This window comes from Artemia sp. Qi Xiang Cuo, chromosome 14 (assembly GCF_049724085.1).
Source record: "Artemia sp. Qi Xiang Cuo chromosome 14, ASM4972408v1, whole genome shotgun sequence".
NCBI lineage: Eukaryota > Metazoa > Arthropoda > Branchiopoda > Anostraca > Artemiidae > Artemia > Artemia sp. Qi Xiang Cuo.
In genome coordinates, this window is record NC_142807.1 from 66,093,097 (window position 1) to 66,112,014 (window position 18,918).

General features: G+C 33.8%; 1 protein-coding gene across 2 annotated transcripts in view; it reads right to left on the bottom strand.

Annotated features, from left to right (window-relative positions):
* Window positions 1-13,785, bottom strand: part of LOC148944767 (sodium- and chloride-dependent GABA transporter 2-like) — a 151,907-nt gene extending 138,122 nt beyond the window's left edge. For both annotated transcript variants that reach the window (XM_089100359.1, XM_089100358.1), the window contains exons 1-2: window positions 13,390-13,785; window positions 2,465-2,596 (exon numbers count right to left, since the gene is read on the bottom strand). In XM_089100359.1, the coding sequence (XP_088956485.1) occupies window positions 2,465-2,596; window positions 13,390-13,522 (265 nt within the window). In that variant the 5' untranslated portion in view covers window positions 13,523-13,785. The remainder of the gene's footprint in view (window positions 1-2,464; window positions 2,597-13,389) is intronic.
* Window positions 13,786-18,918: the final 5,133 nt, after the last annotated feature.

An 18,918-nucleotide genomic window follows, 5' to 3' on the forward strand; every position in this document is an offset into this window, starting at 1 on the left:
AAATTCTTCTTTAACTTGAGGATGTCATGCTATATTTTCCTAAATATTTCAATATTTTTTATAGTTTTGATCTTCTGCGAGATGGAACGAAGGGGAGCGAACTATCAGCACCACTTTGACGTTAACACGCCATGATACCAAATTTTAACACAAAATTGGTAAAACTTAGAATTATATGTACCGTATTTATTTAAGGTCTCCGCATATATCACTCTGATATGTAACCCAGATTTAGCACCAGTTTTAAAGAGCACTTTTGCTAATCCCCTTACCCCAATACACCTGAAAAATTGAAAAATTGCAGAAATTACGAATTCTTCAGCCCTATAATGGCCAAAGATACGTCAAACATTTTCTATAGTTCGGCCCCCTCCCTCTAGAATTTCTGAGAAATGTCACTGTGATATATCCTGATCAAACAGTTCGTGGTAACGAACTGTAAGTAAGGAGCGACCCGGCTCAATGGTAACCGAAACTCTAAAAAACAGGATTTTGATACCAATAGATACATCAAAAGAATCAGATTTGAATTCTGATTTCAAATATATAAGTTTCATTAAGTTTAATCTTACCCATCAAAAGTTACGTGCCTGAGAAAATTTGGCTGATTTTCGAAAAAAGGGGGAAAGACCCCTAAAAGTTACAGAACCTTAATGAAAATCACACCACCATAGTCAGCGTATCAGAGCACCTTACTGTAGAGGTTTCAAGCTCCTGTCTACAAAAATGTGGAATTTTCCATTTTTTGGCATAAGAAAGATCACGGATGCGTGTTTATTTGTTTGTTTGTTTGTTTTTTTTGTTTTTTTTTTTCTAGGGGTGATCGTATCGACCCAGTGGTCCTATAATATCGTGGGAGGGCTTATTGGAACCGAAATTAAAAGTTCTAGCGCCCTTTTAAGTGACCAAAAAAAATGGAGGGCAACTAGGCCCCCTCCCACGCTCATTTTTTACCAAAGTCACCCGATCCAAATTTTGAGATAACCATTTTGTTCAGCATGGTCGAAAACATGATACAAATGTCGTGGCGGATGCCTTTATACCCCCCCGTCCCCTGGGGGTGGTCTGAAAGTTATGAACTTTACTACATGTTACCAGAGCTGAGTGGTTATTGGGAAGTATACAGACTTTTTCAGAGGATATTTTTTCTGGTAGGTGGGGGAAGGAGAGGGTCGGGGGCTATATGGAAGGATCTTTCCATGAAGGAAGTTTTCATGGGGGAAGGGACATTGCTATGAAGGGGGCGCCGGATTTCCCAGCATTATTAAAGAAAAAGATCAGGAATTAAATAAAAAAAAACAAGTTTTTCAACTGATCAACTGATTGTGATTAAGAGGTCATTTTTAAAGAACTGGAAAAAAAATTCGAACTATAGTTTAAAGAGCAGGGTATTGACTAGGGGGCGAACCCCCTAATATACGTGTTAAAAATTTATGAATATAGAAGTTCGTTACGTAAGTTAATTCTAAGTTACGTATATTTATTACTAATAAAAACGTTCGTAAATAAAATTAAACAAGTTTCGAGAAAGCCATTTAACCAAATATAATATGTAAATAATTTCTGAGACCACACTGGCTGATAAACAAAAAATCGCGAAGAAAGGAAACGAGGACAATTAACAGCCAGTGAAAAAATTGAAAAATTATGCAAATATTTCGGTCAAGACCTCCGCTTGACCGTCCTCAGTGCAGAATAAAACTGATAAAAATATAAAAACCAAACCTTAAAATAAAAACACGAAACTAAAATTGGACGACCCTTTCCTAGTAACGGTGAAAGGGTTACCCTTTCACCGTTACTAGGAAAGGGTCGTCCAATTTTAGTTTCGTGTTTTTATTTTAAGGTTTGGTTTTTATATTTTTATCAGTTTTATTCTGCACTGAGGACGGTCAAGCGGAGGTCTTGACCGAAATATTTGCATAATTTTTCAATTTTTTCACTGGCTGTTAATTGTCCTCGTTTCCTTTCTTCGCGATTTTTTGTTTATAATATGCAAATTTTGTTTTAATTATTCATGTACGGTGAGCCAAAATCAAAACCTGCATTAATTCAAAAACGTTCAAAAATTAAATAAAAAAAAACTGAAACTGAAAGTAAGTTTTTTTAACTGAAAGTAAGGAACGACGTTAAAACTTAAAACGAACAGAAATTATTCCGTATATGAAGGGGGCTGTCCTCTCCTCAACGCCTCGCTCTTTACGCTAAAGTTTGACTTTCTCACAACTCTATTTTTTTAAACAATAAAAAAACTTTAGCGTAAAGAGCGAGGTGTTGAGGAGGGGACAGCCCCCTTCATATACGGAATAATTTCTGTTCGTTTTAAGTTTTAACGTCGTTCCTTACTTTCAGTTTAAAAAAAACTTGTTTTTTTTATTTAATTACACTTAAGAATAAAAGAAAATATTTTTTTGAACTGTAAGTAACCACAAAAAGTATAATACTTAATTTTTTTCAAATTTACCTTTAAACATAGGACAAATGCTCCAAGCACTGATGCCTCCCTCAGCTGTATACTGTCCGAGCGCAATTTCAAGGAAAAAGATTGGGACTCCTCCAGCAACCAAACATATAAGGTAGGGTATGAAAAATGCCCCTGAAAATGAAACAAAAACTTAGCTAAAATAAAATCTATAAACGGACACAGGCATATGCAATGATCGTGCATTTCCAGTACAAGAAAGACAAACACAAAAAAATGGCATAATTGAAGCAAAAACTTTACTTACCGACCTCCAAATGTTTTAAATAAAGTCACCTAGTACCACAATATATCTAAAGAGGGATTCTTTTGAAGATGTTTAGCTGTACCAAAATTTACCACTAATATACAAACTCACTTTGGATTTTAAAGTTTATCATAAATCAAAGGCAGTTCTCGATTCAACCCCCAAAATGGTACATAATAGAAAAATTCAGTCTGGAAAAGCATAATCCCCAGTCATATTTCAGTGGTATAAGTCCTGTTTCAGTCCTATTTCATAATCACCCCAGTCCTATTATAGTGGTATAAAATTGTCATACACTTATTGTCAAGGATATTGACAAAGGATATTGTCATACAGTACTGTCAGTTATTGTCAAGAGTATTAATATACTCTATGGGTTATAAACTTTTTTAGTAAAATTAAATTCTGTAAATATCAGGTAAACGACTTACTTCACGCGACACCTTCATATTTTTTTTTTTTTCAAAATCAAATAAAAGAAAAAAGTATGAAAGTAAAGAGTTCAAACTTAGAACAAACAGATATAATCCAATGTATGAAGTGGGCCTGTCATCCCCCCTCTTTACACTAGAGTATGACCAAGGCTATACTCAAAGCCTATTATTCACAGTTTAAAAAAGAATAACATACAACTAGCAATTATGATTTTTAAAAAAAGCTGCTATTTTTGTATAGCATAAAATTGGGGCATGGGTGCCCATAAAGGGGGGGGGGGGGTGCCTAGGGTGTAGGGAGCCTACTCTAGGGTTTAGAGTAGGGTTCCTACTCTATGGTGTATTACGGTAGTATTCTCCTGGAAAAAAAAATACAAATTCCATCTTTTTTATAGATAGGAGTCTAAAACCCCGTAGTAAGGTTCTCTGACATGCTGAATTAGATGATGTGATTTTTCATTAAGATTACTTAGCTTTTTGCGGTTGCTCCCTTTTTCAAAACACAGGACAATTTTCTCAGACTCTTAGCTTTTGATTGGTAACTTTAAACTTAATGAATTTTATGTTAAACAGTTCGTGGCAACGAACTGTAAGGAGCGACCCGGCTCAATAGTAACCAAAACTCTAAAAAACGGAAATTTTATACCAATATATACATCAAAAGAATCAGATTTTTATGTTGATTTAAAATATGTAAGTTTCATCAAGTTCAGTCTTACCAATCAAAAGTTACGCGCCTGAAATATTTGCCTTATTTTCGAAAAAAGGGGGAAACCCCCCTAAAAGTAATAGAGCCTTACTTCCATTTTTTAGAGTTTCTGCTACTAATGGCCCGAGTCACTCCTGGCGTACAAATTGTATCTACGAGCAGTTCGATCCTGATGGTTTCACAGGTTTTTGTGCAAGCCTAGTGTGAACAAACTTAAATGTGGAACGTTAGTACGTAGCATAATTCAACTAATTATCATTGAAAATTACGTAAGTAGTGTGGAAGCCCTGTAATTGTACAAAAGAAAAAAAAGAAGTTACGTGGAGTGGAGATCCCTCAGATGATAAAACGTAGGCGAGTATTTCAACTCTATGGCTAATCGCTGGGGTACTACCATTTCACCTAACCGTCACAAGTACTAAACGACACAACATCTAACCTTCAGGACATGGACAAAAAATTTATAAGTTTATATAATAGTAATAAGTATTTAATAGTTTAGAAACAAACTTCGGCTATATATTTGCACATCAGGGGTGGGGGTATAGCATAGCATAAATTAAATACGTAACCTAACCTAGATACCTTTCCCCCCCCCCCTAAACCCCAAAAAGCTAAAGTTTTAAAAATTTGTCGATGTCCTGACGGTTAGTTGTTCGGACGGATTTTGGCGATGTCCTGATGTTAGTGGTCCTGACGTGTCGATGCTATGACGCCTTCCCCTAATCGCTATTAGGGAAATAGAAGAAAGCCTAAAACAGAAAAAACAAAAAAGTCTAAATCACACTGAAAAAGCTTCAGAAGAAAAACAAATATAGAAGAACTTTGAATTGATAACTTCACAGAAGTACAGCTAATTATGGAATAAAAAAGGTGTTCACTCTCTTGAACATGCAAGCTTTTTTTTTATCTGACCTAATAATGTACTCAAACAGTTCGTGGCAACGAACTGTAAGTAAGGTGCGACTCGGCCCAATAGTAACCAAAACTATTCAAAAGAATTTTGACAGCAATTAATAAATCAAAGGAGTTATGTCAATAAGTTAGAAATTCAATAAGTTCAATATTACCCACCAAAAGCTTACGATTCCGAGACAATTTGCCTCAAATTCGAAAAAAGGGGGGACACCACCAATAAGTCAAACGATCACATTCAGCATATAAAGAACCATACTGTAAAGTTTTAAATTCACATCTTCACAGACATGGAATTTTTTTCCAGAGATCAAGAATGCGTGTTAATTTGTTTTGCTTTTCTGTTTTTATTTCTCTCCAGCGGTGACCTTATCGATCCAATGGTTCTAGAAGATCCAGATATTACTCATTCAAAGGGAAATTAAAATTATTCCGGGGGAATTTTCAGCGAGGAGTGAATTTTCCACGGGGAACAAATTTTACGGAGGAATTTTCCACGATGGGAGAGGGAGATATTCCAGCACGATTGGAAAAACAAAGTATATAAAAATAGTTTTTCAACTGAAAGTAAGGAGCAACATTAAAACTTACAACGAGCAGAAATTATTCTATATATGAAGGGGGATTATTCCGTATGTCCCCCCTAAATTCCTCACTCTTTACGCTAAAGCTTATGTTTTTGTCAGGTTTCTTTAAGAAAGACTTTTGAAAAACAATGGACGTTGAATTTGAATGAGAAGTCTTTTTAAACAACTTTAAAACTTTAGCGTTGAGAGCGAGGGATGAGAAAGGGACAGTCCCCTCATATACGCTATAGTTACTGCTCAATTTAAGTTTTAATGTTAGTCCAAAATTTCAGTTGAAAATAATTCATTTAATTACATATTCCGTATAAATAAAAAAGATCAAGGCAACGTTTTTTCTACATTGAATTTTAATCAAAAAACGAACAAAGATTAATTTTTTAAAAACAAAGTTTTTCCGAGGGAAGTAAAGAGCAAAGTTGAAACTTAAATCGAACAAAAATTATTACTTCACAGCCTATCCAACATATATTAATAAAACTAGTACAAATACACCAACTAATTATGTTTCCCTATGCTTTTAGGACTATACAAAACTAGCGCTTTACTGAAAACACAAAAGTCAAGTATAAAAACAGGATTATTGATTTAAGAGTCAAAAGTGAGTATGTAGCCTGACAAAACTAAACGAATCAACGAAGCTTTCCATAATCTTACACCAGTTGACATAAGTAACTTTCAGTATACAATTAAATTTTCTTAAAAACACAAGCGTAAAACTAAATATTTTTTAATAACCGCGAAGTAATTGAACAGCATGCAGAAGTATTGGATTGATTTATCAAGCAGCATTTTGCTCTCACCAGCTATAATACCAATAGTGGGTAATATAAGCAACTATCTCATTTAAGGGGATTAATTATCCAGGAGGGGGGAGATAGGCTGCTCTGTGAGTTAATGAGGTCTAGGACTCCCCGTTATATTGTGGCAGTAGGAAATTTTGTATTGATGGGAAGGATGTCAAATGAAGTGTAATATTTCTTTAGTATTTGTCTTTTTGTATATGGCTTTAATTGGCTTTTAAATACAGATTATTATTATTATTATACAGTCTTAAATTGTAAGAAATGTGCTTTAGTATCACTTGAAATGGAGATCAAATAAAACATAATATGAACTCTGGAAATCCGATTATTTCTCTCTATAAAAGAGTGAATTTCAAGCTATGATACAAATTCTAAAGCTTAGACTATAGTCCTAATACTATCAAGATGACCTTACCTCGAAATTGTGTACAAACTAATCATGACATGTCCTTTTAAGAACCAAAACGAGAGCCAGTCATTGAACTGAGCCATTGTGCAGAAGTGATACCAAATTAAACGTAAAAAAAGACAATCCTAAAATGGATTGTTGCTTTATCTTAAAAGGGATTGATCCTAAAAGGAATTGATAATATTTTGATTCTATAAAAAGTGTCCTTAATTGGTTTGCTTTTACTGTACCAAAACTCCTATATTATTTTGTGTTTTCAGTAAAGCGCTTGCTTTGTATAATCATAAAAGCATAGGGAAACATAATTAGTGTGTTTATTTGTACTGGTTATATTAATATGTATTAAATAAGCTGTGAAGTAATATTTTTTGTCCGTTTTAAGTTTCAACTTCGCTCTTTACTTCCCTCGGATAAACTTTGTTTTATTAAATAATTACATACAAGTTCAAGTCTAGGATGATATTTTATTGATTTTATCCTTATTTAGATACCAAAATATCATCTTTCATTAGAAATGTAAATAATTTGCAATTCAAAAGGTCACATTTTGGCAGCTAGCCTTGTATGTCTTTTGAATACAGGTTATCTGTCACTGGTTATTGAATTATTTTACATCCAATTAAATCTTTTTTACATTAATTATTCAAATATAATCAACATAATTTATTGGTTAAGTATTATGATTTCAGCACCACGGAAAGATTATAGAATGAAATGTTAAAATGGCGAAAATTGCTTTTAAAAATTTGCATTGACGCTTGTTTCCCATTGTTTAAATACTAACACTAGATTACAGTATATTTTGCCAGATTCGTATTACAAATAGAAAAACTGATATTTCATCCTTCAACTTTTCCATTTTCAAAAACTACGCCTTAAGTTATTTTTAACTCAAGAAATTAAAGAACGGGAAGCATGAATGGTGAAGAAGCCGTGCGTAATTTTGATTTTATTTACATGCGTGACTGTTGTGTGGGTCGAGCATAATCTAAGCTTTAACTAGTAGCCTATGTATGGACTACGGAGCAGAATTGATGGCTAGAAACAGAGCTAAAAAATCACTGGCGTTGCGCAATATCAAACTAAATATAATCCTGCTCAACGGGTTGGCCATAATACGCTTGATTTATGTTTACCACCTGTGTAAATTTTCTTTTTCCGGTTGCAGCAACATTTATAAGCATTGACTTATCGAAGAATGACAAAGGATAAAATAACTTGCCTTTTTTTCTCATGTTTTTTAAGGGCTTCATTTCGTTGGAACTATAGGTTATAGCGGATAATTACACAATCATACATGTTTAAAAAAAAAAATTATTTTAAGGAAAAAGACCTCCATAGGGAGTTATTTAGCTATTATTAATAGCGGATATCTAATTAAAAAAATACACACTGGTGATAAATCAGCAAAAATATACTAAAAACGCGTGATACTATTGTGCTTAAGAAAGTGTAGTTTACCAGTCAAGGTATAATTGTCTTTGAGAATGATTTTTTTGGGGGAGGGGTCAAACACCCCCCACCTGGATACGGCCTTACTTTTATCCAACACTAATATTTCTGCGCCAAAATCGCAAACAAAGGTTACAATGGAAGCGATGTTAAGCTGTTTTGTTTTTCTTTTGAACAAAAAGGAAAAAATATGTGTTCTATTTTTGTTCATATTCGTTTGACATTATTAAAAATAAAATCAAGTTTTTTGCGGTTGTTGAATAACAACTCGAAACTTCGAGTTAAAACCAGATTACTTATTGTTTGTTTTTGTTGTTGCTGGGTTTTTTTCCTTTTTTTGTCGAAGAGACGAGATCGAGTAATTTTGGGGGGAAATTTTTGTACTGGGATACGTAATACGTATACATACGTCTCATACGTAAAAAAAAACAATTTTAGCCTACATAATCAAAGTTGTGAAATTTGCTTTAGAGACTTGAATTTCGGGTGAACTTCAGCAACTGTTATCTACAACTATTACAGTTGTATACCTCATTGATGTAACACTAACCAATGGAAGGTGAAAGAACAAAATCAACGTGAAGATAATGCGTAAAATCACTTGATTTTTTTTTTCACTGTTTCCTGCACGGTAGTGTTATTTAGTTACAAAATTTAAAATGCAAGATATAAAAAAGAATCATCCAGCACTGCTAAAAGGCACATCATTAGTAGAGATTAAACATAAAAGTGTTGACACAGTTCTTTAAGCCCATGTCTTACAATTTTAATTTTCGGCTTCGGTAAGACAAGCGTAACGCGAGTCAAGAAAAAAACGCATGCCATTCATAAATCACGACCTCTTTTATCGACCAATAGGATTATGGTGTGGCCTAGGCATTAATGCTACATGTTTGAGCTACGCTATTTTTGGTGAAACCGGTGTATAAAGTTTGCACCAAAATTTGCCAATCATATGGAAAACAGAAAAAGTATATACAAAATATCACTAATTTTTGTTAAGAAGGGCAAAAGCCATTCCATCCATATAATTAATTGAATTACTTATATTCAAACAAGATAATCTTTTTCTTAGTCAAAACCTATTTAGGGAGTAGACAACTTTGGCCCATATTTTTAAGACCTGGTCAAATACCTTCCATTAATTTTTTTCCACTATTACAGCTTTTTTTATTCAATTGTATTTTTTTGCTTCTTTCATTGTTCCGTCCCGTTAGACCCTGAAAATCTTTCCAGGAATCATACCAACTAATTTTTTGAATTTATTTTTGGTTTTTAAGGACTTTTTGTATTAAAATGTTGGGTACTTGTGCATTATATGGGCCTTTCTAAAAAGTAAAGTTTGGCTGATGCTAATGAAATAAAATAAAATAGGATGAATATATAACAGTTTAGAAACAAATTTGGGCTATATATTTGCACATTATGGGTGGGGGGCATAGTGGGCAAAGCATAGCATATATTAAATACGTAACCTAACCTAGGTACCTTCCCCCCCTAAACCCCAAAAAACAACAGTTTAAATATCGTATACGCAATGAAAACCACGCTATCATTGTATTACTCTATAGCGGTTAACCTGTCAAAAACGGGTTTTTTGTGACTGGTTTCCTTGTAAAGGCCCATATAGTGCCCAAGTACCTTAGCTTTATCTCATATCGTATTTATTCTTATTATTATACATTTTAGTGTTGTGGAATGGGAACTATTCTTACTCTTTTATTCAGTTGTATTTTGCCCTTTTGAAATTTCAATTAGATTCTAAAATCTTTGCAGGGATCCTTACAGCTAATTTTTTGTTATTCTGTTATGTTACTTTATCTCCCCCCCCCCAAAAAAAAAAAAACGGCGTACGTCCCTCGATGAAAGGGTCCCAACCATGGGATGTGACAAGGATGCCAATAATTGACCAAATTGTCGATTTTATTTTAAAAGGGGTAAAAACGAGAAAAAAATGAGGACACCAAAAAAATCTTGGGGGGGGGGGGTCTTCCCGGACCCCCTGGATCGACACTGGTCCCAGATGCAAGCTAAACTAGAAACTGTCCCAACGCTACGCATATGATTTTTATCAGTCAGTTACCTGCGCCTTGTTAAAAGTCAATATTGTTCAATGCCAACCAGTCCCAAACATCCCAATCAATACCGTTTAAGCAAGGTGAGATTACAATTACTGTAACTAGTAATAAATGAATTGAGTTAAAGCCCTGTTTACTTAAAGATATTGTCGGCTCTTATTTTGAAATGTTTGCCTCCAATGGAATCCTCCAAACCTTTGTTAGATAAAAACAAATCGTGTGGGATGATCCATACCCTAGATGGGCATTCAAAATAAGGTTCTTTGCTTCCTTTAGAGTCTCCAGTATCTCCTTCTTAGAGAAATAGTTATATAACTTATATATTACTGTGGAAAAGGTTTTTCATTGTTTAGTTTCAGATTTTAAGTTAGGTCCAACATAAGATACATTTAAATAGTTGTCTATAAATAGTGATTATATTTTTATAATCATGAACACAAACTTCTTGTGATCCATGTTTATTTTAATTTGTCCTTTTTTTTTATTTTGACCACAAATCACTGATACTGAAAAATAATAATAAAACAAAACTCAGATTGATTCAGGGGCGGATCCAGGATTCTTTTTTAGGGGGGGGGCCAAAATAGGTTTATCCGATAAACTTGCATTATGAGCAAGTTTATTAACGCAATCTTGCGTTAATTAAGTAAATTATACTACTTTAAACTACGTTAGGGGGGCACACCCCCTCGCCCCCCTGGATCCACCACTGGATTGATTTGAATTAAAAGAAAAATCTATCAGTATCAATGTCAATTTCTAACTATGAATAAGAAGTGTTAAAAGTAACAAGAGTAACATCGTGTTGCCGAAAAAGAGCATTAATAAAAAGAGCATTAATTAAAAGAAAATGCACAGTATGGATGAAAACTAGAAGACACAGAAGGGCCGTTTTTCACTCATCAATATGCTAAGATCTTACATCTTTTGTCAGAAAACGCTTAAAAGTGAAATCGTTGAACTAAGATCTCACATCTTTGGTCGTTTTATGCAAAAGTCTTTCATCATTCTGCTCTGATCAGCGATCTGAGAACAATGATGAGTAGATCATCAAAGTTCTCTCATCATTGTTCTATATCGCAGAACAGTGACGGTTTTCATAATTTTTGCTAACATCAGTGAGCTGTAAGATCTTAGAACAAAGATGAGTTAAAAAACGATAATCTTTGCAGAAACATGCAAGATCTTAGATGTAAGATCTTAGTGCTAAAAAGCGGGCCTAGTATAAATCTAACGATCGTAAAACCTAGAATTAAGACCCTGGTTACAAGCCCTGCACTATGGGGTTTTTGTTAGAGGGCAAGAACAAGAAGGCAACTAAAACAATGGTAACTGATTACTTTTTAGAGTTTAAATAACATATATGCTCATACTATACCCTAAAGTCCTGAGGGACGAGGAAGATGTTTAAACACGACAAAGCTGCATCTTCATTTGTACGCTCAATCATTTGCAGCTCAATCTTTTGTACATTTCTGAACTTCTAAGGGGATATGTACCAAACACTCAGTCTACCCGCTCCCCCTTCCTGTATAAACTCCTATTTAAAGTTTTGAAATGGTTGAAGGAGCATTAATAAACAGAATTAATAAAGAGAAATTAATAATTAATTAATAAAAATATTAATTAATTTTTATTAATTAATTAATAATATTAATAATAAATATTAATTAATAAATATAATAAATAATATATATAATTAATTAATAAATATAATAAATATAAATTAATAAATATTAATTAATAATTATTAATTAATTAATAAAAAATTTATTAATTTTATTAATAAATTAATAAAACAAATTAAAAACAGAAATTGTTGGGACCAACAGGGGACAGTTCTAGCCTCTACTCTCTGAGTCATGCTTATGAAAATATTTAGCCAGTAGGGTAGTGTAAATTCCTGGAAAAGAGGGTGGAGGCGGGGGTCAAAATGTCTATACAAAACCTAACATGGGGCAAATCTGTTGTTTTATATACAAATTCCGAAAAGAATTGTCCTTCTATCTGGTGCCACTGTGTTTACTACACAATGAGGTTTCAAATATAATATAAACCAGGAAAATCGGGACTAAGATTTTAGGTATCAAAACAAATTCCTAATAATATCATCTTCAATAATATTATCGTAAGGTACTCCTTCGTTACTCTTTGATATAAGTCGAACGGTAAAGTTCTACCAAATCATATTATTGAGTTAGAAATAAAGTGAATACACCATTCGATGCCTTTTTTTATGCTGATTAAAAATATAATCATCATTTATATCGGAAATGAATTTCAACCCCCCCCCCCCCTAATATATACCTAACCCAACCTAACCTAACCCTGAATTGGCATATATAGGGGTACCTAGGTTATGCTAGGTTAGGTTATGAAAGGTACCTAGGTTAGGTTAGGTTACGTATTTAATATATGCTATGCTTTGCCCCCCCCCCCCCTAATGTGCAAATATCTCGCCCAAATTTGTTTGTAAACCATTAAATATTCATCCTATTTTATTTTATTTCATTAGCAGTAACCAAACTAGCAGTATTTATAAGAGAAGGTATAACGAAGGAGCACCTATCGTAAAGTACTTTAAAAGATAAAAATAACAAAAATAAAACAATGTCATCTAAGAAAGATAATGGCAGAGCAGATGAATGTATATTGGAAGAGGCACAAATTAAAAAAAGGGTTGAATTATAGGGTAACAAGTTACAGACAATATTGGGCAAATTTTCGGCAGTTTATATTATTGACTTACGAATAAAGTGAACATACTACTCGATGCATTTTTTTATGCTCTTTACGAATATAATAATCATTTTTGTCGGAAATGAATTTTACCCTTACCCCTATATATACCAATTCAGGGTATATATTTGCATTGGGGGGGGGGGGGGGTAAAGTTTGAACTTACCTCTCATTTGCATCAGAAATAAACACTATCCCCCCCACTATAATGTGCAAATATGTACCCTGAATTGGTATATATAGGGGTGGGGGTAAAAATATTTCCAACAAAAATGATTATTATATTCGTAAAGAGCATAAAAAAAGGCATCGAGAATTATGTTCACTTTATTCGTAAGTCAATAATATGAACTGCCAAAAATTTACCAAAAATTGCAAAAATATCAACTTTTGGGGGGTATATACCAAACGACAATGCCCCTCCGTTCTTACGAACCTGATATATCAAAACTTATGTTCTAGCATATATTATAGATTACTGTTCTAAACCATTATGCAGTATACTAAGAGGCAATATTGAAAAGTTTGACTCACCTCCGCCATTCTTATAGCAAAGATATGGAAACCTCCATACATTTCCAAGACCAATACAAAATCCCATTGTTGACAAAACGAATTCGACCTTGTTTGGCCATTCCCCACGCGGTTTGACTTCTTTTCCACTCATTTTTCCAGCAGTAGCAATACGCTTCACAACTCAATTTCAGTTCCTGGCCCATACAGGGTACCAGAAAAATATTTTTCGTCAATAAATCCAACTTTGAAAAAGACTTGTCAAAGCATCCTTCTCCAATATTGAATTTGTTCGTTCCCTGGGAAATCCCACTGACGTTCGATACTGCGCTTACAATAAACTCTGGCGATTTATCTTTAGTCTGATTGATTTTAGAGCCAAAAAATCTTCAACTGGTTCCACAAGTGCACCTTCTCTCCAAAAATACTCGTTCACGAATGCTGACTACGGACGCAGAGCTTGTGGCTCTTTTGCATCATGAGCTTTGTTTACTTTTGATTACGGGCTATCCGAATATGAGGTCATTGATGTAACTTTGTGGACAATGAATGCACGCAAATCAGGACAACGCTGATTCAAGTAACAAGGCAGTAAAAATGAAAGGTACTGGTGCATTATGCGGGCACCGCAAAGAAGTCAAGTTTGGTTAATGATATTGAAATAATATAAACTAGGACGAATATATAATAGTTTAGAAACAAATTTGGGCTATATATTTGCACACTCGGGGGGGGGGTTAAAGAATAGAATATATTAAATACAAACCGTAACCTAACCAAGGTACTTTTCTCCCTCCTAAACCCCAAAAAACAATTGTTTAAATATTGAATAACCACGCTTTGCCATCAATTTATCTAGCAAATCACCCGTTGTCTGCTAAGGAAATAGCAGTTTGACCGGTTTCGTGACTGGTTTCTTTGATACAGTATATAGCGATGCCCGCATGATGCACCAGTACCAAATGAAATCTCATCTGAGTATCTGAATTTTTTAAGTTTGAATTTTAAGTATAGTGAAAACCTCAACCGTAAACATCAAATCTGATAAAATAGCCAATGAGAAATGGTTAATCATTATCTGTCCTTCAGTCATTTTCTCGTATTAAGGTTAATCTACTTAAATTCTTAACATTGAAGACACAGGCCAGGCGAATTTGAAACACGCCCATTTTAACCCGCTCACTAATAGATTCACCCCTTAGGGTGATTTATTCCTTGATTGTATTATGAGTATGTTGACTAAATGCTTGATCGGGAGATATTGCGAGTAAGCTGTATGACTCTAAGTGGCCCTCAAATATTGAACAAGCCCCTGGTAATTTTTTTAGGAGGGGGGGGGGGCTTTAGTTATTAGCACGATTGTGCACGGCCTCTTTTGCATCCATCACTGTAGCAACAAAAGAATAGGCAGTGCACCGGTATATGATCTAGGGTCACTAACGTGATTATTCTGTTCTCCCCCCTAGAGACTACGATATAGCCCTAAAGTATGTATAATTTTACTGATGTTCTTTATCAAAATAAATTTTTTGCGGGATGAAGGCAAATATGATGAGACCAGCGCCAAAAAATCATGCCAGCCAACAAAGGAAGTAACAGTTTTGTATAGAAATTAAATTAAAAAAAAGTTTTTTCAACTGAATGTAAGGAGCAGCATTAAAACTCAAAACGAAAGGAAGTTATTGCGTGTATGATGGGGGTTGCTACTCCTTAAAACCTCGCTCTTCACGCTAGTTTTTTAGAACTTTAAAAAAAAGCTTCTTATTGTTCTAATTAAACAAACAGTGTTTCGGGAGTCGTTTTTAAAGAATTGGGACATAATTCAAACTTTAGTGTAGGAGGAGGTTGAGGAGGAGTGTGTTGAGGAGGAGTAACCCTCCTCATATGCGTAATAATTTCTGTAAATTTTAAGTTTTAACGTTGCTCCTTACATTCAGTTGAAAAAACTTTTTTTTTATTTAATTTCTGATCGTTTTTAAGTAATGCCAGGAAATCTGGCAACATCTCCACGGATAAATCCCTCTTGCTCACAGATTTATTTTCTAGATAATTCAATCCTGGTGAAAATTTACCTCGGACAAGTACCCTTAACAACTCCACGCGTAAAATTCAGTCGGCAATAAGAAAGTAATAACTAAGAAGAATTTTTGTGTAAGACTTCCGGCAAATTCCCCTAGTTTAAAATTTCTCCTGGCGAATTTACCGCCTGGACACCACCCTCCCCCTGGACCCTTATACCCGTGACGACTACCACCAGCAGAACCCCCCCCCTGAAAAATGTATGTAAACTTCCCAATAACAAATGCTATACATGAATAATGGGCAAATTTAGTAACTTACAGACCTTTCCCCACGGGCTGTGGGGGGCCCAGATATCTCCAAAGTCATAGTTATTTGGCCTTTCAACAGTGGCGTCGTTTGGGATTTGCAAGCGGGGCAGTTGCCCCCCCCAATAAATTGAAAAAAGCGAGTATATATCCCATCTACGTGACTCTCTGGATGTGGAACTTGTTTGCCCACTCAATAAAAATGCTGGAGCTACGCCCTTGCCTTCCACCTAAGCTGAAGAAAATGGCTATCTTAAAATTTTGTTTGGACCGTTTTGCGATAAAAGGGGCGTGTAAGGGGACCTAGTTCCCCTCCAATTTTTTTGGTTACTTAAAAAGGGCACTAGAACTTTTAATTTCCGTTTTAATGAGCCCTATCAAGATCTTCTAAGACCAATGAGTCGATACGATCACCCCCGGGTAAGACTAAACTTAATGAAACTTACATATTTAAAATAAGCATAAAAATTCAACTTCTGATATATCTACTGGTATCAAAACTCTGTTTTTTAGAGTTTTGGTTACTATTGAGCCGGGTCGCTCCTTACTTAAAGTTCGTTACCCTGAGCTGTTTGACTATGGCTATATCGAACCATATTTGGGAGGGGATACGGTATTATCACGGTAGCAGTCATTGCATATGGGAATAGTTTTGAATGCGAATCTATGGGTCCCATGTTTTTGCTAGTATAATGTCTAGTCCAGAAAGCAATAATTCCAGAAAGCAGATCAAAGCAATGATAAATTGTAGGACAGTCATTGAAAACCAGATAATAGTAACAGACTGCCAATGAAAATATGGTCGTCATTCAGTTATCTAGTTTATAAATTAGCAAGGGTGTGGAAGCCTCTTGTTCACTTAATATTTGAAATTGAAGTTCCATTTAAGTGTTTCTGAATTATAATCCACTCAAATCTCTTGACGCAATATAATTTTTATCCCATTGGTTCAATATCATTAAGTCTTGTATGCAGAATCAATCAATAAGCAAACCATACTTGTTCGGCTAATTTCTAAGTTCTATTATGCACCCCCACCATCATATGTAGATTTAGTCAAATCAGGTTGGTGATTTAACTTTTTTAGTGAGAAGGATGTGTGCATGAATATTTCTCTGGGAAGGCTCTAAAATAAAATACAAAAATATAATAATTTGAATAAGAAAAATGCAGAAATTTCAGAAGAAAAAGGATATCAGGCCTCGGGTCGATTAAGATTTCAGCTTCCAGGTCCCGAGATCACTTGCATCCGTACAGTTTTAGTAAAGAACCTGGGAATAAAAACTTGACTAAACTTAACTGAATCGTCTTTACGAAAAGAAAACAATTCTGGAAGGTAAAAAAACGAAAGACATAAAAAATAAGATTATTACTGTTACACAGATTGAGACTAATTTTTGGCTGTGTCAATTCATGAACCCCAAAATTTGTTCAGTCTCAAATAGTCTGGAAACTTACAGTGTTTGTGAAACAGGTTCAACTAGACCCTAATAAAGACAAAACATTTGAGAAATTCGGTTGTATAAATATTAAGTGCCTAAAACTGCACAAAAAACCTTTCCCAGTTTCCTTAAACTTACAGGGCATATAGACAGGACCAATGGAGGCCCCCTTTAATCACCATATAAAGATAAAGAAAGTATTAATAAAAATCGGTTACATCAAGTGGGGACACGCGAATTTCTAAAAACCTTAAATTCTCCTTTTTTTGGCTTGAAATTTACAGGGCATGCGAAAGGGACGAAGGGAGATAAATCAAAACCCCCATGCTTTCTAAAAGCCAGAATATTCAGAAATTCAGTACCTCACTGAAAAAAATTCTTTTTAATGTTTTCATTTTTATAACTTTAAGAAATCGAAAATTAAATGAGATTTTAAGGAATAAATATTAGCATATGTATACCAAACAGACAATGCACATGTTTTTCAGTAAAGTCATTTGATTTTTTCCAGTAAAGTAAAATTTATATTCTGGCTTTTGGAAAGCATAGGGGTTTAGATCCCTACTCACATTAATTTCTGCTCGTTTTGAGTTTGACTTTGTTATTTATTTTGATTTATGTTTGTTTTGGGTATCATTTGTTTATTTATGCTGATTTGTGGTAGTTGTATGCTTGGTAGATTATTTGGCTCTATTTTGGTTTATTTTTGGTTTAATGGATTTTTTTTTTTTTTAAAAACCTCATTTAGTGGAAAAAGTTTTTTAAATTAATTTTTGAAAGAGTCAGTTGTTGTTTATTGATTTGCCAAACCCCAAAATGGGACTGGCATTATTTTTATTCGGTCAAATGATTTGATATTGATCAACCAGTCAATAAGACCGGGTCAAGACAAAATTAAATCAAAATAACGAATTTTAGAAGAAAAAATTCGGCTATATCGATTCGTAGTAAGACAAAGTTTAGCATTCTTCCTAGCTAATTCGTTTGAAAACTACAAAACAACTGAACGTAAATGATAACATGGGAACCTCAATAGAAAAATATATCAAGAAACAATAGTTTGAATTTTTTGTGAATTTGGAATTCTTTATTTTATCTAAATACAACAAAACAGAATTTTTTATAAATCACATTGTCATGCATCTATTAAAAAAACAAAAAACTAATAGTTCTGACAAAACAGTACATGAAACAATTCTTTTGATAAATAGTAGAAAAAGATAAAAGTATATTCAAGGGCTTTTAATAGCTGAGGGTCGAAACGTCCTCAGGGTAAGACTGAAAATTATAATACTCAATCCATACAATTATAAATCCTCATCCTCATCCACCCCGTACAAAAAATATTAGTGAACAGGTATTACACAAAACGACTGATGATAGAAAATTTTTACATAATTTTTAAACTTTTATAATTTTATAAATCTATGTTGCATTCCATTAAATTTTGATTAAAAAAAAACAAAAAAAACTGACAGACCCAGCAGTGGAGAACTCTACCAAACACTTCGACAATTCTCCTTCAATGGAACTCTTTCAATTAATGCGAATACTAGGCTAAGTAAAAAAAAAAAAACCTGTTCCAATAGATTTTTCAACGAAAATCAAAGAGCAATACTATAACCTGAAACGACCCGAAATAAAATTATATAAAAAGTCAAACTTAATATTAACACAAATTTCTATTATACAATGAATGGAACATAAAACGAATATCAATTAAAATTAATAATTATATCAAAACTTAGAAAAAAAATTTTTTCCAAAAAGCTTTTCAGCGA